Here is a 20,156-nt window from a genome sequence, read left to right as displayed (position 1 = left end):
CATGAGAACCAGTGCTGAAACATCTGTCATTGGCTTTCCACCTCAGTATCCCAAGCTCTTTCTCCAGTTTTACTTATTAAAGCACAGCTTTAATGTGAATTGGGTGACACTACTCATCTGGGCGATTACAGTCATTGCTTCTTCTCTGCCTCCAATAAAACTCTGAATTTCCTTTCCCTGAAAAAACTGGTCTAAATTTTTTCATTTGGGTATATAGTTTTTGTCACACCAAAAAGTTATATTTCTAATTGGTGCTGCATGAAAATATTCCTTAAAATTTTAGGTTTTGGATGGACGTTCACATGCTGGTCAGCCAGACCATCATTCTGCTGGACAGGACGAGGTAAAATCTGCTGAGAGCCTGTCCCTCAACGAAGAGCAAAAAATGTTTCCAACCAGCAGGAAGGTTTTTCTTTGTCAGTGAAGGAAAAGCTGCAGCAGCACTATCCTGCTGGCTTCAACCTGCAGCCTTTTCATTCCCGTCCACCAGGAAACAATGGCACAGCCAAAGGAATGAACAGTTTAACAGCAGAAGCTCACATCCCGATTTATGTTTCTGCAGCAGTGATTAAACAGACCGACAACCTCCAGCTGGTGTAGAACATCTCTCACTGCCTCCTGGTGGCAGAAACCTGAACCAGACACAGATGCATCAGATGTATTTACAAGGTAATAAAAACTAAGTATTTAAAGTGATTAACCGAGTCTCTGGGGTTCTGTTTGTGTCTCAGGTCTCCAGTTATTAGCCACAGCCAGTCGGGACCGTCTAATCCATGTCCTGAATGCGAGTAAAGACTACAGTCTGGTCCAGACTTTGGATGAACACTCTTCTTCCATCACTGCCGTCAGATTTGCTGGTTGGTTGGTTCATCTAAACTCCTGGAAACCTGCGACAGAGATCAGCTGCTGACCTTTGACCTCTCCTCTTCCTCTTCTTGTTTTTCTCCAGCCAATGAGGGGAAGGTGCGGATGATCAGCTGTGGGGCCGATAAGAGCGTTTACTTCCGGACGGCTCAGCAGGTCAGATCACAGTCAGGGGGCTGAATCAAAGAGTAGATTTTTATTTTTTTATTTTTTATTATTTTCCTGGCTGCTGGTTGCGACAGCTCTTGTTTTCTTTCTAGTGTTTTGGCTAGAAGGTTTTCTGAGGGTGGGAACAGATGGTTGTGCTGTACATGGCTGAGAAACCGAACTCTGAGTGGATGTCTGCCGGCTGGGTTTGAGGTGGACATGGCTGAGGTGAAAGGGAGGGAAGACTAGACTGATGTTTTTATGGAAAACATCCTGAAACGGAAACGGACTGAGATTCAATGAAACCACAGAGCTTCTCCTTTTCCTCCTCAGGTTGGGGAGAGTTTGGAGTTCACTCGGACGCACCATGTTGTCAGGAAGACGACGTTGTATGACATGGATGTAGAACCCAACAGGAAGTATGCAGCAGTGGGCTGTCAAGACCGCAACATCAGGTAAGTGACCAATCACTGAGCTGTAAATGATAAACACCTGGTCCTTAGACCTGGGGCCTGTTCCAGAAACCAGGTTCAGCTAACTGAGTCTACTCAGTTTCTGGTTCCAAATCAGCTGCTGTGAGTTTGCTCCATCAACTCTGAGTATCTTTATCCAGAGTTAGGAACCACAATAAAAAAGCCACCATCAAGGGTGCGCTGATATCTGGAGTCACCGTGGCAACTGCTGGAAAAAAAAAGCTACCACTTATTTCACCCCACTGGAGCAGAGGTTCTTATTTAAGTGCTCAAGGAATATGAAGAGGTATTTCATAAAACAGGGAAGGCTGCTGCTGCTAAAGAGAGAGATGCATCATGGGAGAAAACTGCTTCCTGAGTCAATGTGGAAGTTGGAATCCACTGGTCCACAAACTGAACATTTGATCTGAACTGTAATTGGAGCATCTGGGTTAAATTTCTGGTGGATAGAATAAAATCTGAGTTTTAGTTAGGTTCAATCCCACTGAAAACAAACACACATGGATGAAACTGAAGAATAAAAACATCCTTCAGCAAGGTAGTGTAGGTTGTTCTGAACCAGTGGTTCCAAACCTATAAGGACCCCTTCATGCAAATACTAAAAGGCTGCGGACCCCCTGCCCCACCCCGTGCTGAATCCATGCTTGATTCTATTCTTAGTGAGATTCCCACCATAAATACTGTGTTCTGGGTGAGGTCTGTCTTTCGATGCAGCCAAAATTAAATTAACAACATATAGTCTAACTTTTTTGTTTTATTAATAGGAACAAACCGTCTGCTCTGTGGTGTTTCTCAGACATGTTTTATTTATATAATGTTGCAGGAAAAATCAGGTTTACAAGGATGGATGTGAAGTACTGTTGTTTTAGCTGCTCACTGACCCCACTAAACCCCAGTACATGGACAGAAATGGATTGGATGCACAAGTTGTAGCTTTAAAAGTGCCTTTTTTGTTTTATTTTTGACTAAAGACGCATGTGTTAAAAAAAGTGTATAAAATTTTTAATCAGATTAATCACAGCTTACAAATTAATCATGATAAAATTGTAAGCTCTGCCTGAAATCTGCCCATTTTTACTGTACTGTTTCAACAGAACGAGCCGATGCTACTAATATTTACTGTTAACTGACCTTCTCTTGGGTAAACATAAGATGTCCAATGGTCAGTAAATGCAGCATGTAATGTATGTCTATATGTTGTTCTAAATCTTCTCTACCATGTTCTTGATCATAACCTCTTCAACCGTCTCCATTGTGATAATTTGTCATTAAACCAGCAGATGTGACAACTGAAGTTAAACAGCCAACATTGATGAAGAAACTGTGATAAAACTGATAATTTGGATAAAAACATGTTTTCCTTTTATCATTGAAGTGTGTGTGTGTGTGTGCAGCAGTGAAAAGTCCTACAGCAGCATCACCCAAAGTAAACACCTGCTCATAAAATACATCACTGGCTGCTTTTCTTCCCTTTTTTACATTAGATGATCACTTTAGTTGTAATAATCAGTTAAATATTTCATAAAATCTAGACCTACAAAAGTTCTCATCTGTGCCCCCCCCCTTTTCCTGGTCAGTGCTCCTGCCTGGCCCCCCATCAGACTTTTTCTACACCCGCCCCTGCATAGCTGAAGTATAAACCCTGTCTACCACCAGCCAGCTACTGTGTTAGAGAAGGTCCTGCCAAAAACACTTTGAGGTGAATATGTGACGGTCTGAACCAGGAACCACTAGTTTCCTCCTTCTCAGCTGATCCACAAACACACGCAACAAGAGAGAAAAGCCGATCAGCTGATCACCAACATTCATGATGATTCAAGAGCAACATGAGAGGAGGAGAAGGAGGAAACAGCTGCAGCACAAAAACTGAGACAACCAGAAATCCTCTCGAGCAGACACGTTGCAAAATACAGGATAAGTTAAAAAAAAAAATCGGGAGAATGAGTGTGTGTGTTAAAATACTGAGGGCGACGTCCATGGGTTGCTCCATTAATGTTGTTTATTTTCAAGTCCATCCATTATTAATATTTTTATTCTTTTCTTAACCCTCCAGTTAAACATAATGTCTAACAGAGCCCCCTACCACAGTAGAAAATCCTGCAGTTTTATGTACTCCATGCTCAGATTTGGCCACAAATGGTGGTTTAAAATATACTGAAGAAGACTGGTCTCCTTCATCACAGGAGGAGGACGAGGATGGTTGACACTATCTGCTGGGATCCAGAGAGGCAGACATAGATCTCTACCCATTACACGTGTAAAATTCTGATTTCAGACATGTGTGAGGACTTTGCTCATGACTCGACATACATCTTTTTAAAATGTTTTATGTTGACAAAGTCAAAAAGAAAGGTCCCATCTACAAAAGAAATTTAAAACGTGTCTCAGCGCAAAGTACAAATCCTGCTGTGAGGTCATCTCATGTCCACACCTGTCATGTTAGATCTGAATAACTGCACAGTGGGCCCTTTTTGAGTTCTGAAGGATCTTCTCCCTACGTAAATCATAGTACTAGTAATTCATCTTCTAAATCTCTAGAATTGCATTGCTTCACGTGGAGGGAAACGGGTAGAACCTGCCAGCGATGTTTACCTAATGGAGTCAGTTACCATGGTAACAGACTGAGTAAGACTTACCACACTTTCTGTAATTGAAATCTCAGAGTTTCCCTCAACTTAAGTTTAACATATTCAAGTTTCAACATGATCCGCTTTCTGGAGCAGGCCCCTGGTTCAGTTCTGAGATCAGAGATGAAATGGAGTGAAGGCTCTGCCTCCCGACCAGTCAGATCTCTTAGAAAATGTTGTTCCTGCAAAATATTCTGATTCTTTACACCCAGCTCTAGGTGTTGTCTGTACAATTATATTCATCCCACAGATATCTGATTAACTCTGAAGCTTTAAGATTCAGTTAATTTGTTTAGAACCAGTTTAAAATAAAACTTGTCTGAGACATTTTACAGCGGAATTTAAATAAGTTCGACACAAGTTCAATAAATCCAGTTAATCAGAATTTGTTTTATAAGCAAGTTCATACAAATAATTAGAGTTGAGAAGAAAACTCCCCTATACAGGAAGAAAAACCTCCATTAGAACCAGAACCTGGAAGGAAACTAGTCAAACTAGTTGTTTAAATGGTGGTTACCTGCTGAAGAGGATGATGAGGAGAGTGATGATGAAGATACTGTTTAGCTGCTGACGGGCTGCTTGTCGTGTGTCCTGCAGGATCTTTAACATCAGTAATGGGAAACAGAAGAAGGTGTATAAAGGCTCTCAGGGCGAGGATGGGACCATCATTAAGGTCAGTCAATCTCTGGTTACCATGGCGACATTTGAGCGAAACAGGAAGTAACTGGCTCCTTCTCCTCTGCATCCTCAGGTGCAGATCGACCCATCAGGACTCTACATCGCCACCTCCTGCTCAGACAAGAACATCAGTATATTTGACTTCTGCTCTGGAGAGTGTGTGGCCACCATGTTTGGACACTCAGGTGTGTATGTGCACGTGTCTGTGTATGTGTGTTGGGTGTGTGTGAATACAGGAAGCTGGAAGCAGAAATGTGCTTGTGTTTCAGAGATTGTAACAGGACTGAAATTCAGCAGTGACTGCAGGCACCTGATTACCGTGTCAGGAGATAGGTAAGCCTCCCTTTCACCTGACCTTACCTGTCCTCTCCTGTTCTCACCTGATTTATTTGTTTTGTCTTGTACATCATTTTCGTCAACTGAGGTTGTTTTTAAATGTGCTCTACAAATAAACTTGACCTGTCATGTGACCTGTCCACACCTGTCCATCTCCAGAGCAGCAACATTCAGCTGGATCTGATGGAGGAATCTAACCAATCACATCTCCTTACGCCGATCAGAATAAGCTTTAATGTCTCCGTGCGGAAATTTGCCATGAGCAACAATGTAGTAGTGCGGCAGTCACAGTAAACAACAACAACCATAAACAGACAGGTTTACATACAAATAACTAACAGCTATAATCTGAGAAAAAATAAAATAAAAAGAAGTAGTAACAACAAGAATTACGAATTCAACTAGTAAATAAATAAGCTTTTCCACAGAAATAAACACCAGTAAAGTAATAAATATAAAAACGAACAGTACAAAAATGATAAGAGGTGCAAATGACATTTCAGTGATTAGTAAAAGTCAGTAGTTCAACTTCTCTCAGATCTCTAAGATTATCAGGTAGTTTGTGGAGAAGGGTTACAGATGTGGAAAAGGGTTACAGATGTGGAGAAGGGTTACAGATGTGGGGAAGGGTTACAGATGTGGGGAGGAAGGAGAGCTTGTAGAGATCAGTCTTTTCTCTACAAGCTCTGAACTGCCTCTCTGAAGGTAAAACTTCTTATTCTGAGTGAAGCGACCTGGATCCTGTGGTGGACAGGGATTCTAACCGATGGCTAGTTATTCTTACCCATCACCTCCATGGCACCTTTAACCATTTTTCTATCGTAGAATTGCAGTGAACAGTGAGGGGGCTAAAGGCTGCCATCCCATATTTTTTCTTTTTTTACCTTGTCCTGTCCAGCGTGGTAGCAGCAGAATCATGGTCTGGCTGCTGTGTTGTGCCAAACAAATGTGCTTTGTCAAGGGGAGCTTTATGGGTATAAGGCTTCTCATGATAATCTGACTTATTTATTTATTTTTTATCTTATACACAACAGAGAATTTCCTACAGCTTTTAAAGGTAAACTAAGCTGACAATCATCAGGAACTCCTAAAAAATAACAAAGACAGCAACCAAAGTACCAGAAACACACAAACAAACAAAAAAAAGAAACCTAAACAGAAGTATCTCTTAATGTATAAACCCACTGGACAACACAGTGACTGTCAGCATGCAGAGGATGAGGAATGCGGAGTGATCAGAGATCACAGAGGCTAGAGGCAGACTATGGCAGCCCAGAGACCCAGGCGATCAGCAGAAATCCCTGAGCACGTACTCAAGCCATCCCACCCCAGACCCACCCAGAGGACGACAGAGGAAGGCCCCAGCCAGAGCCCCCCACGGTCACGGGGCACAGACCCTGACAGGCCAAGATTGGCAGCCACCAACCCTGCCAGGCACCGGCTATCCAGGGCAGCCAGAGCAAAGGGCCCCGAGCCCAGAGCCATCCCAAGTGACTAGGGGATAGGGAGCCCCAAATCCATGACAGCAGTGTGGAAATTCATCATCATCTTCACACTCACACCAAACAGTCTTTGAGTCAGTTTAGGACACAACAAGCCATCATGAACATCTTCATGAGTTATTGGTCCAGATAACCTGCTCAGTATGACTGTTACCGATCATCATGTGTGTGTGCAGCTGCATTTTCGTGTGGCGTCTGAGTCCAGAGATCACCATCAGGATGAGGCAACGGCTGGCGGACCTCCGACCCCCCAGCACCATTCCCAACTCCCAGCATGCACCTCAGCAGACTGTCGGGAGGACCAGGTAAAAGATTCTTCACAAGCAACTTACAAAGAAGGCTAAAGTCTCTAATTTAAAACTCTTTAAATCAAATTTCTGTAAATCAAGTTCATCAAAAGTCCAAAGCTGACAAATTTCAGAAATTATCAAAGTTTGTAAAACATGTAAACTAAAGTTTAAAAGAGCTGTTTGTGTTATCAGCAAGGAGACGGCGAACCCTTGTGTTGCCACCCTGTCATCTGACACCGATGCAGAAGAGGAAGAAGAGGAAGAGGGGGAGCTTGACTGCTCTCATATGATCAACATACGAAGTCTGAAGGAGGAAACAGGTTAGTTACCATGGTTACAGATGATCCTACAGATTCTGTCACTATACATCCTCAACTCCAAAAAAGTTGGGATTTTGTATAAAATGTAAATAAAAACATAATCTCATCAACTCAGCATTATTCCCAACAGAACATAAACAACAAATCAGATGTTTTTTTATTGCCTGAACAACATTAAAACAGATTTTCTTCATTGATCAACTGATTCTTTGGTTCCAGAAGGGGATTAAAAGTTTTATTATCTGTCCATCATTGATGACTACAGCAGACAATCATGTGACCTTTAACCCGATGAGAACAGATGAAGTTTAGAACCTGTAGAGTTTCATGCGAATGATAAAACAAGTTGTTTCTTCTCAGGAGCGTCAGAGGAGTCGTGCAGCAGGAAGGTCAGTGAAGCTTTTCAGCTCATTCTCTTTCCAACGCTTCAGAAATGTAATGGTTCCAGATCGTTTTCCAAACCCAGACAGAAATGTTAGTGTCATGTTTCTGAGGCATTTTTTAAGACTCGTGACCATCCTGTGGTGTTTTACAAAACCTGCAGGCTACAGCTCTCTTTAATTGTCTCTTTGCTACCTGTCAGGAGGCCTTAGGGGGTCGCCTCCCCCGCCGTCAGTGGTCCAGGAGGACGGCGAGTGCTGACGGTGTGTTGATGGTGAAGTCTATGTTGGACCTTAGACTGCTAGGCACCTACTGCCCCAGTCAGGAGGAGCTGGAGAAGGTGAGGGCGCCAGCAGATACTGTATCACTGAACATGTAAAACACATGAGGTTAGTGTTGCATCAGTCACATGTTTGGACCACCACCCCCCCATCCAGGTGAAGAAATACCCCCACCATGATAACACCTGTAGCATGAGGAGAAGGAGTCAGGGGGTGGAGCCGGAGCCGGGTCTTCAGAGGACCAATGAGGAGCTCCAGAGTACCATCAGCCTGCAGGTCACCTCAGCATGGGTAAGGAGGTGATCCAAGTCAGTTATCTTCCTATGAAAGATCCTGCTTCTATGTTTGGGATGTTAAACAGGAGGAAGAAAAGGATGTATGAACGCACCACTGATCTTTAAGATCCAATGGAGCTTGGTCATTTATATGTGAAGAGAAGAGTTTTAAAATCTATTCTCGATTTAACAGAGTTGATGAAGAGAAGATAAAACTTTCTTTTTGGAACATTTCTGGGACAGAACAGTAATCAGGAATTACAGTCGTCCAATCTGGAAGTAATAAATCCAAGGACTAGTGTTTCTGCATCACTCTGAGGCAGGATGTTCCTCATTCTGGGAACATTACATAAGTGGAAGAAAGTGGTCCTAGAAACCTGTTTTATATATAAGTCAAAAAACAGATCCTGGTCCAGAATAACTCCAAATTCCTCACTGGTCCAAAAACAACAACTGTCTGAATTTAGAAGGAGAAAATCCAGGTTTAATTCGACCATCAGATTGGTTTCATCAGGATTCAAGAATAAGTATCATCTGCATAGTAATGATATTACTCAAGGGAGGCATGTATAACGTGGTCCAAGTACAGAACCCTGAAGAACTCCATGACTGGTGTGTGAGGAACACTCATCATTTACATAAACAAACTGGAATCAGATAAATATGGATTATACCAACCTGATGTGGTTCCTTTAATCCCAATAACATGTTCAAGCCTTTGACCCAGAATGATCCATGGTATCAGATCAGCTCTGAGATCTCGGTCTTTTTTTTGTTTTGGCCATATTGCTGATTTCCTGATGTAAACTTCTGCAGATTTCTGAATCTTCACATTCAGATGATTTTTAAAAGATTGTGTTTTCTGACTGCAGGTTGAGGACGAAGCAAAGACCAACCAGAGACCAGACTTTATCCTGCTATCCAATCACAGCCAAGATAGAGAGAATCCAGTGCTGTTTCCCGACCAATGGGTGGACGGAGTGAGTCTGGCAGGAAGGTACATTTACTGTGATGGAGAAGCATCAAACACTAGAAATATTGAGTCATTACTATATGAGGTCTGTCAAAAAAGAAGAAAACATTTTTCATGTCGTCAATTTGAGATTTTGATTTTATTTGTCTGCCATGTGCCTACTGACAGACTAGAGGAAAGAAATCCACATTTTAAACAGGAACAGGTTAAGATGTGAAATGCCCCGACCTTTCTGACCCATCCATCTGCTGTCAGTGAGTTCCAGGTGATAGAGGCGTGTCACACTGCTGCAGGTGGACGACAGGACAAACCCAGTCCAGACAGTGGCTGCTCTCTGGGTTTCAACTCCACCCTGTCTAGTCCACAGAGACCTGCAGGAGACGGTGAGACGTGATCCAGGAGACAATTGTAATCCGACCACAACCAGATCAACCAGTTTAACCTTCTGTCTGTACCTGTCAGACTCAGAACCCACAGAACGTCTCAGTGTGGATGGAAACTCCTCAGACCTAGAGATGGATGATGAGGAAGAGGGGGCAGGACAAGAACGTCGGGAAATGATGGGTCCTCTAGCTGTCCCTCAGATACCAGACCAGGAGGCTTTCCTGAAGGAGCATTTTGTTGCACTAGCTGACCCGTCTGCCTCAGGTACAGAACCAGAATACAGCAACACAAACCAGAAACACGACATGACTGGTAAGATGACCAGTAACACGACATGACTGGTAAGATGACCAGTAACACGACATGACTGGTAAGATGACCAGTAACACGACATGACTGGTAAGATGACCAGTAACACGACCGGCAGAATGTCCAGGTGTTTCCTGATGTGTCATGTGATTTGTTTGACAGGAAGTCCCAGCAGAACGTCTCACAGCTCCAGTGAAAGCATCAGTATCTCCTCCAGGTTCCTCTCTCAGAACTCAGCTGGAAGGTGAGATACAGCTGGAGATAGATTATTGATCATCAGAGCGACAGCACCTCACATCAGACTCAGTCTTTTTGGTTATTCTAGACCCTTTGGTTCTGATCCCGGTTTGATCCTGGTCTGAACCTTGGGGGCCCGTCTAGTTATGTCTACTTGGCTGGGATCAGTGTTTACTGTATGTTGTGCTTCATCCTCAGCCGGACTGTGTTTCCTCCCACAACATGGACCACCGAGGGGGCCGGAGTGGAGGGGAGGGCCCGGCCTCTGGTCTCTGAGGTCCGTCCCCTGATGGACGGGTATCAGATCAGTACACAAGACAGGAGGTTGTGGAACCAGAACCAGACATCCTCATTTCATGACCTACCACAGACTCACACTAGTCAGGACCAGTCCCAGACCAGTCAGGACCAGTTCCTGCTTCTACAAGGTCAGAACAAGCTCCAGCAGCAGGTGGAGGAAGCCTCTTTGGCCCAGCTGGTGTCTCCACAGAAAAAAAAAAAACCAGACTGTGGTGGAGCCCAGGAGGAACCTGGGTCTGACAGTTTGGGCGGGTTCTTCCCAGCTGAACTCAGGACTTCAAAAGGCCCAGTCGGTCCAGAACTTGGTGACTGACCCAGGTATCATCTGACCCAAAGTTCAGACTTCTTGTCAGGTTCTGATAACTCGTTATGATGTAACACTTCCTTTCTCTCTCATACAGGACTTCTCTCTGACTCTCAGCTGACCTTCCATCCATCAAGAGACGTCCCTCCTCAGCGTCCCACCACCCTCCCCTCTTCCCCCCGACGCCCTCCATCCACAGTACCTCCCCCACAGAAACTCACCCCTGTCTCCCCACAGTCACCAAAGCAGGATGTTGCCGCTTGGTCCAGGAAGTCTTCTTCATCCTCCTCTACCCCATCACGCTCCTACATGAGCCCCACCGCCAGCTCCATGGCCAAGATGTCCCGCTCCGTCTCCATGGGCGACGGCCTCAACATCCCAGAACCCTCTGAGGATCCTGTATCACCGTTGTCAGTGGCAACCTCCTCCTCTCAGTTCATAGAGACTCCACCTCCTTTTGCTGCAGGGGTGCTGTCCAAGCCTCCCCATGCAGCTGTAGTCCCTGTTGTCGTCTCATCATCGTCTTCGCCTTTATCCGTGTCTAACCACGGTAACCGGCTAACTCCTGCATCTCGCGGTCTCCATGGTCGTGTCCCTGGCAGGCCACTTCCTGACAAGCCCACCCTGGACTCCTTCTCTCCTTCCTCCAAGTCTGCTACTACCTCCTCCTCCTCTTCATTGCAGTCTCATCCAGTCTGTGTCTCCGCCCTCATCCCCCCACAGCAAGAGGTGGAGCCTCACATTCCTGTAGGTGGAAATGCAGAGCACTCAGACGACCCAGGTTTGGACTCTCATCCTCCTCTTCTTCTCCTTCATCCCTTCATCCTGTCATCTTTGCGGCTCCATCCTCCTCTTCCTCCCTCTCTGCAGTGGGTGAGATGTGCTGCTCCTGTCTGTCGTTAGGTGTCATGATTTCCACTGTATCCTCCTCCTTTTCCTGCTGCCTCCATCATATCACATACAGCTCTGTCCAGCACTCCTGACTGAGTTTCACTTATTTCTATATCAACAAGAAAAAGCTGATTTACTGAAACATGTTCCAGTTATGGGGCACCACACTCTGAGTGGTCCCCATAATTCATGATTTCCATCAATTCTTTTATTGAACTTTAATAGCTGTCCTTGGAATAGTGATTAATTAGTAACATGTAAGGACTATGTTAAAGATTCCCACTTATCTTCAGCGTAGTCTTTCGGACCATGCACCAATGGATTTAGTCCTTTATCTTCTAGATAAAGCAGAAAAAAGCTTGAGATGGCGTTTTAACAACTGTATGCTGAACAGGGAAGAAAATGACAACTTTATTAAATCCGAAATACAGGAATTTTGGAAGCATAGTGAAGGCTTTATAGAGAACGATGGAGTAATGTGGGGTGCTTTCAAATCATTTCTGAGGGGTATTTTAGTCAAAGTAGTTCACTTGTTAAAAATGCAGAGTCAAGTAGACTTAAACTAGATCAAGATATTAAAAGGCTCAAAAAGCACACTGAGAAAAGGACTCAGATACATGGAGTGAAATCAACGGGCTAAAATGTGAACTAAATGATGTACTAAACAGAAAATCTGAATTTGCCCTGTTCTGTACAAGGCAGAAATATTTTGAGAAGGGAGAGCTGGTGAAGTACTGGTACACAGAGTAAAACTAATACAATCTCAAAATATTATCCCATCAGTTTTTGATAAAGACACAAACCTTGTTTCAAACAAAAGAGATATAAATACCACATTTAGGGAGTTTTATCAAGGACTGCATACATTTCTGGGTGGGATAGTCAAACAAATTTGAAAGTTTCTTTTCCTCAAATGAAATTCCAGCTTTGACGCAGGATGGGAGAGCACTTTTGGAGGACGACATCTCCATAGATGAAAATCAGCCATTAAAAAGGCAACCAGAAGCCTCAGGAATCGAAAGGCCCTCAGAAATGATGGATTTTCTGTAGATTTCTATCAGAAATTGATAGAGGATCTGGTCCCTAGATTACCAGTTGTGTATTGAGACATGTTACAAAGAAGTAGACTACCTGAAAGCACGGGGACAGACAAATTTGCTCAGTTATAAATTTGTTTTCAGAGATATCTGGATACACTGTCAAAAGGTACAAATCAGAAGCCTTGCCATTATCAAAAATGGGCCCCCCAGATATCAGAAAGAATTGGAAATTCAGATGGATGTCAGAAGGATTAACATATTTGGGCATCATATTAACCCCAGGTCTGAAAAAAATACCGGAAGACTGTACTTTGATTTATCGCAGGATCCCTGGGAACAAAGTAATCAGAACCAAAAGAACCGAACAAATAAGTAATGCTGTCGGACAGTTTTTGGGACCGTAGCTGCTACGTACCTGGTATGGTGATAATACAAGACGGCACTTTCTTCATCAACAGAAGATTAGAAAATAAAAGTCATGAACATCAGTCTTACTGATTCTGACAGACTAACAGAAACTTAGCTTTCCGACTGCTGATGAGAGAGGTTCTGAATCTATACCATGTTCTTTTTGGGGTCAAGAAACTCTTTGCTCTTTGTCCTGATATGTGATCCGGAGTCTGGCCGAGTAGAGCAAACCATAGCGGATTCCTTTCCGGCCTCGTAGTGTGAATGCGTCGTTGAACGTTGAATGGCTTTGGCAACACCGGAGGAGTACTTGGGGAAAAAGGAGATCCGGTTTCCATTGTAAATCACCGAAGCTCTATCTCGGGCTCATAGTGCAGTTTAGCAATTATCACCTGTGCTTCACCGTGGTCTCCGGGTGGTCTGGCATTGAGTGTGCGGTGCGAGCAGTCTACCTTTATGTCTTGATCCATTGGCAAGACTTCTAGGAGCACTTTAGGGACGCCTTTGGGGGAGCTGGAATCTGGCTGCTTTGCTATACTGGCTATTCAGATGTGGCACCATCTCATTCTCACATTCACAACGGTCTTGAAGGGTTGGCACCTGGTTTTGCAGGTGGCCTGCAGCGAGGTCACCTCATCAGACCATGTTGATATCCCGCCCTCCGTGTCTTGGATATCTGTTTTCATGTGGTCAATTTATCCACCGATTGCTTTTGTACTGTTTGAGATTTCAGACCATACTCCTTGTAGTACTGTTTTGAGAGCAGTAAAATAATCTGCCAGTGCACTTTTGAGATCATCTCTTATAATTTTGGAAGTTTTGCCTCTCAGGGAGGATAAGATGTCTGCTTTTAATACTCAGCAGCAACACCCGGGCTTGGTAGCCAAGACTGCTCCAGATCACCTGTTGTATGCTGCCTTGTGGTTCTTGCAGGCTGTGGAGCGCTTGCTTTGCCATCGTATCTTGAGGCTTTTCCGCCATTCAGTTCAGAGTTGTGTGTACAGAAAAGCTGTTCATAACCATATATTACCCCCCAGCAAACTTTTAGGTTGATTTTGGAGTAGAAAGAACTTTTTAATGGAAAACGCTGAAAATTTTACAGGAGACATGTGTTACTCTATATCTCACTTGCTGCCCCCCCTCTGTCAAACTGTCTTTGCTGTTTTTCAGATGAAACTGAAATGGGAACCAATGATGTGTCTAATGTGACAGGCAGCTAGTAATAGAGAGAGACTAACAGTCCAGTTTAAACCGGTTCTTTACTAAGTCAGCTGTTCCAGCATGTGTCAACACCCTTGAGTTAAGAGCCTTTTTTTTTTTTTTTTAGAGGTCAGGTACAAGGACTCAACTGGTCCGGTACCAGGACTGAGGTGGAACTGGTAAGGTACCTGGAATGAACTGGTTCAGTACCAGGACCAGATTAGAGTTTGTCAGATACCGGGACTGGAACTGGTCAGGCATCAGGGACCAGACTAGAAATGAGGGAATCGCAGAAATTTTCTAAAGAAAAACTTTAAGAGACCTTTAGAGAAATGGAGAACTGTTTATCAAGACCACTTTAGAAGATTTCAACAAAGTCAGAGATGCAGACATGAGGAGTGGATCGGGTCTCTGGATTAGGACTGTAGAACAATAAAGTATATATGATCCCCAGAGGCGGCGCTTGCAAATGCTTGGGGCCCCGAGCCAGAAGGGGGCCTCCGAGGGCCAACCAATCAAGACTGAGCAGTCACAATGTGGTTGGAGTGGTACTCCCTAAAGGGACCCCACCGCCATCTCTTAGGCCTGGTACACACATAACGATTTTTTTAATCTTATGAAATTTTTTATCTGGTCCTCACACGTGAATATGAAAAATCAGTTTTGATCATATTGTGTGTGGTGTGCTCCGATAATCTAACCACAGAACAACACACACGACGATGCTGTTCCGCATCTACAGTCTAGTCCTCCGAGCCGGACAAACGTTGAAACGTAGAAGAAGAAACATAGCAACAAGCGGCAAAAAACGAAGAAGAAGAAACATAGTTAACAATCGGAAAACACAACACACAGCATGGAAGAGAATATACAGGAGGAGGGAATGATGGTGGTCTTGGGACTATTGTTATCATAAAAAACCAGAACAGAAAAAAATAACAGACTGGAGACGGTGAAAACACGGACTTCATTTACTTCCTTGTTACCAGCCAGCTCGCTCTCTGATTGGCTACATTCCGTTCCATGTCACCATCCACGCAGTCACAATGCACGAGTTGTCGGCTTTCCTCAGAAATTGGCTCTGAAATATTAAACATGTTTAATATTCCCAACTGTCGGCTACAACCCGTTTCGGAGCTGATTATCGGGACAAATCGGATTGAAACACACCACAGACCAAATGATGACTGGACAGGGAAATCTCACAATGATCAGGCGTTTGCCGTCAGAGGTCGGGAAGAGGCTAAATCTGGACAAAAACAGCTCTGGTGTGAACCGGGCCTTAGTCTTGCTGCATGAACAGGTTTATAAAAATGAGAAGTTTTCTATCTGGCACTGACAAAAGAAAGATAGAAAAAACAGGAAGAGTAAAGAAGAGACCAAGAAAGTGGAAAGTAATGCAGATAATACAGAAGCTAATTTAGCTCAGAGCAGCTCAGTCTGTCCTCCTGGCTGTCACAAGGCTGAAAATGTCATTCATTCATTATCGGTACTGCTTTGTCCTTTACGGGTCGTGGGTAAGCTGGAGCCTAGCCCAGCATTTTAACAGGTGAGAGGCAGGTACACCCTGGACAGGTCACCAGTCCATCGCAGGTGACGTGTGACATGGGGTAAGTGGCCTTTCTGTGTGGAGTTTGCATGTTCTCCCTGTGTATGCGTGGGTTCTCTCCGGGTCCTCCAGCTTCCTTCCACCATCCAAAAACATGCATGTGACTCTAAATTCTCCGTAGGTGTAAGTGGTGGTTTGTCTCTATGTGCTGTCCCTGCAATGGACTGGCGAGCTGTCCAAGTGTACCTGCCTCTCACCTGCTAATTGCTGGAATAGGCTTCAGCTTATTCCTTGACAGCTTGACTCCTTGGTGAAGTACCCTGACCTTATGCTCTCTTCAGATCAGCTGGTCAGCCTGGAGGCCTGCAGGGTGCTTGCCAATGAGCTGCAGAGCTGCTTTAAGAGGGCTACACGTCTGTACAGGCAGGTAAGTGTCTGATGTCATCCCTCAGCATACTACTGATTCTAATGCAGCTTATTTTAATAGTTCTTTTAACATCTGTAAATACATCACTGAAGATTTTTTCATGAGTGAAATCAAATAAGATCATTGGACCATAGAACCAAACCTCCTGCATGAAAAAACAGGACACGATTATCGCAAACAATGTCTAATGTCCTCTACACTATGTAAACTATTAATCACTAGTCATGTGATTTTGTAGTTTTATCCCAGTTGATTACTTCATTTGCAAAGTTTTCCTGTGTTTTCATGCAGGTTAGTAAATGTAGGGATGTCAGTTCCTACAGTTTGTAAAATGTAAATAAAAACAGAATTCAATGGTTTGCAAATCTCATCAACTCATATGTTATTCCCAGTAGAACATAAACAACACATCAGATGCTGAAACTGAGACATTTTATCATTTCATGAAAAATATGAGGTCATTATCCAGTTCAGCATTGTGTCTGGAAACATCTGGGAAGTGAGGAGACCAGTTGCTGGAGTTTTAGGAGAGGAATGTTGTCCCATTCTGGTCTGATGCAGGATTCTAGCTGCTCTACAGTCCTGGACCTTGGTTGCTGGATTTCTGCTTCCATGATGCTCCAGATGTTGTGTATTGGTAAAAGGTCTGGACTGCAGGCAGGCCAGTTCAGCAGCTGGACTCTTCTCCTGTGAAGCCATGCTGTTGTGATGGATGCAGGATGTGGTTCAGCATCGTCTTGCTGAAATCTGCAAGGCCTTCCTTGAAAGAGACGTTGTCTGGATGGGAGCAGATGTTGCTCTAAAACCTCGATGTACTTCTCAGTATTGATGGAGCTTCACAGATGTGGAAGCTGCCCACGCCTTAGGGACTAAGGCTAGGTTCACATTGCAGGCTGAAGTGACCCAAATCCGATTTTTTGGCCCCTATGTGACCTGTATCTGATCTTTTCATGACAGTCTGAACGACACAGATTCGATTTTTTCAAATGCGACCCAACCCACTTGGATATGTGGTCCTAAATCCGATATGTATCTGATCTTTTGCCATGCGACTTCTGTCTGAACGGCCAGGTCGCATTAATCCGACCTACACGTCATACACATCATTGTTTATAAACTCTTATCTGTAAAGGCGCTCACATCACTCCTGACTGCGACTCCTTACACACACATTTCTCTGTATAGACGTGGCTGCCACTGCTCCACAAAATGCCATGGCCAAAAATCTGGCTCTCCTCCTTTGCAATCTCCTCCTTAAAATGATGCCATTGAAAATGTGCTGGCTACGGTTGGATAATAAATTAAAAATTGCAACATAAGCTCTGCTGTTACCCTCCATGTTTACTTCCGCAAACACAAAGACGTCAAACGCACACTGTCACGTCGTTGTGTCTTCTATGCATGCGGGACACTTTTGGGGCGCATAAGGTTCATACAGGAGATCACATACAAGTCGCATTTAATTGGAAATGTGAATGGATTCTCAAAAAAATCGGATTTCACCAAAAAATCCGAATTGAGCATCATGCCCTGCAGCCCGATACCATCAGAGATGCAGCTTTTCACCTGTCCACTGATAACAAGCTGGATGCTCCCTCTCCTCTTATTCTGCAGGACACACCGTCCATGCTTTCCACAAACTAGTTCACATCTTCATCCAGGTTTCCACTTTGCCTCAGACCATTTACTTTGGTCCAGAGAAGATGGCAGTGTTTCTGGATCCTGTTCACATCTGGCTTCTTCTCTGCATGATGGAGCTTTAACCTGCATTTGTGGATTTCAGGGTGAACTGTGTTCACAGACAGTGGTTTCTGGTAGTCCATGCAGTGGTTTCCAGTAGAGAATCATGTCTGCTTTTAATGCAGTGCTGCCCCAAACGATTTGATAATCGACTAGTCACCAATTATTTTGGTGATTATTCGACTAATCTGATTATATGTAAATTGTATCTTATTGCAAAATGCAGCTGCTCCTGTATAACCATCATTAGCTTTCAGCTTGAAGTGTTATGTGCTATCTAAAAATAAAGAGAATTAAGATGATTGCTCATTCAACAACTTTAATGAACTTTGCAGTGTGTAGTAAAATAAGGAAAACAAGGCACTGGGCTTAAGAAAACAAAAATAAATACTTGAACAGGTTTTTCTTCACGTTGTTCGTCATCGATATTTACATTAAAAATGTGGAATAAAATATGGGTTGATGAGATTTGGAAACATTTTACACAGACTCAACGCTTTTGGATTCAGATTGTCCCTAATGTAAAATTAGCTTTCAGTCTGAAGCTCTCCCTCTCGTCTTCCTTCTTATCATCCAGGTGAGTGGCTCCTCCGTAGATGACTCCTCCGCCCACCAGTGTCAGATGTCTCTCCTCCTATCGGAGGCCTTCCAGGCCATGAGGATGGAGCTGGACTCTCTGCCGCTTGGTGTGCCGAGCATGCTGGGATTGGAGGACGGTCTGAAAGGAGTAGGGGAGGTGAAGACGGCAGCTTTGTTGGAGGAGTACTCTCTGCTCCTCCTGCAAGCCGTCCACAGGAGGATCAATAACACCTCCTGAACTGGGAATACTGGGAGCTTCCTCTCCATGCCCATCCTCACCTGCAGGGACATGGGACTAAATGAAGGAGTTCAGCCTTCCTCACCTGTTTTTTCCCCTGTTAATGTCAGATTTTTTTTAACTGAAATTCCAGTTTCTTCCTCCTCCTGCTCCTCAGAGGTTTTGATCTTCCTCCTGGTCGTCTGACACTGGACAATCTTTTATGATACAAACTGTTTTTATAGAAGCTGTTTCTGGTGCTTTGTTCAAATCCACCCCTTCACTGAGAGCATTCCTCCATCACACACCAGCAGATGAAGTGGGGATTGAACCACCGATCCTCTGGTTGCTGGATGGCCGCTGAACCTCCTGAGCTGCTTAGATGGTTTCCAGAAGTTTCTCTGATTGAATTGTAGATGTTTGGACTTTTTTTTTTCTTTCCTGTCATTCTCTGAAGTTGTAAATATGGAATGATGCACCACTGGAGTTAGCTGCAGACTCCCCCCCTCACACACACACCAACAACCATGCACACACGCACACACACACATGCACGTTTGATAAACTTGGAAAACCTGTTTATTTCCCTTTAAATGGAGGCAGTCTCTGACTAACCCACCCTGTGCATGAACCCCACCCTGTGGATGAACCCCAGGGGACCAGCCTTGTCCTCTTGGAGGACAGAGTTCGGTCTTGTTGTGGCTGTTTGGCATCGGAAGGGAAGATCTGGACAGTTTTCCATGGACACATGGAAATAATCAACTCTGCTGCTCATCCTATACATGGAACCAAATTTGGCTCCATTTAAAGAGAAATCAACAGACCTTCTAACAGTATCAGATTTAATGTTAAAATAAAGAAATGATCCACCAAACACTGATTTCCTGCTGAGTTTAGTTTAGTTTTCTGGATCTGCATTGGTCTGAAGGATCTGATTGATAGTTTGTTATAGCTGTTAGAGTGTAGAGAGATTTTCAGCCATATGAGACCATCTTCATTAACTTAATGTTCATTCCTTCATGTGATGTAAATTTTCTTCCACTTTAATGAAAGAGTTAAACTTGACTTTGGTTTCTGGTGATTTCTGAGGTGATTTTGTATTTATTGTGTTGAGCTGTTACATTACTGAACCCTTCACCAGAATCTGACTCTGCTTTTTAGAGTCGGCACAAAATCTTAGATTAAACCAGTTTGATAACCTTTCCTGGAGATATTTTGGGGATTTATTGGTTTAAACTTTGAGCACAAATCTGTCAGTTTGGGTTTTTTTTGTCACATTTAATAAAATTTTCTGATCACATGCCTGATAACTGTTCTGTTTTGTTCATGTATTTTTGAAGTTTAGGATCAAATTTTAATGATCTCTGAATATAAAGCCCCTCCCCCACCCTGAACAGGATTGAAGGGGCTACAGTGTAGAAAGT

The 20,156-nt window shown here is 43.7% G+C and overlaps 1 protein-coding gene across 1 annotated transcript in view; it reads left to right on the top strand.

The window, feature by feature from the left end:
- Nucleotides 1-20,040, top strand: part of mapkbp1 (mitogen-activated protein kinase binding protein 1) — a 44,140-nt gene extending 24,100 nt beyond the window's left edge. The window contains 20 exon segments of the mRNA XM_041971673.1: nt 732-857; nt 950-1,020; nt 1,345-1,466; nt 4,709-4,784; nt 4,863-4,974; nt 5,059-5,122; nt 6,804-6,932; nt 7,110-7,237; nt 7,598-7,626; nt 7,821-7,958; nt 8,056-8,190; nt 9,047-9,171; nt 9,403-9,530; nt 9,610-9,795; nt 10,003-10,084; nt 10,276-10,470; nt 10,472-10,695; nt 10,779-11,462; nt 16,111-16,196; nt 18,514-20,040. Of these exon segments, the coding sequence (XP_041827607.1) occupies nt 732-857; nt 950-1,020; nt 1,345-1,466; nt 4,709-4,784; nt 4,863-4,974; nt 5,059-5,122; nt 6,804-6,932; nt 7,110-7,237; nt 7,598-7,626; nt 7,821-7,958; nt 8,056-8,190; nt 9,047-9,171; nt 9,403-9,530; nt 9,610-9,795; nt 10,003-10,084; nt 10,276-10,470; nt 10,472-10,695; nt 10,779-11,462; nt 16,111-16,196; nt 18,514-18,753 (3,080 nt within the window). The 3' untranslated portion in view covers nt 18,754-20,040.
- The last annotated feature ends 116 nt before the right edge of the window (nt 20,041-20,156 follow it).

This window comes from Melanotaenia boesemani, chromosome 20, assembly GCF_017639745.1.
Source record: "Melanotaenia boesemani isolate fMelBoe1 chromosome 20, fMelBoe1.pri, whole genome shotgun sequence".
Classification (NCBI taxonomy): Eukaryota; Metazoa; Chordata; class Actinopteri; order Atheriniformes; family Melanotaeniidae; genus Melanotaenia; species Melanotaenia boesemani.
Note: the sequence above shows the minus strand (reverse complement) of the source record. Positions and strands in the feature narration are given on the sequence as shown.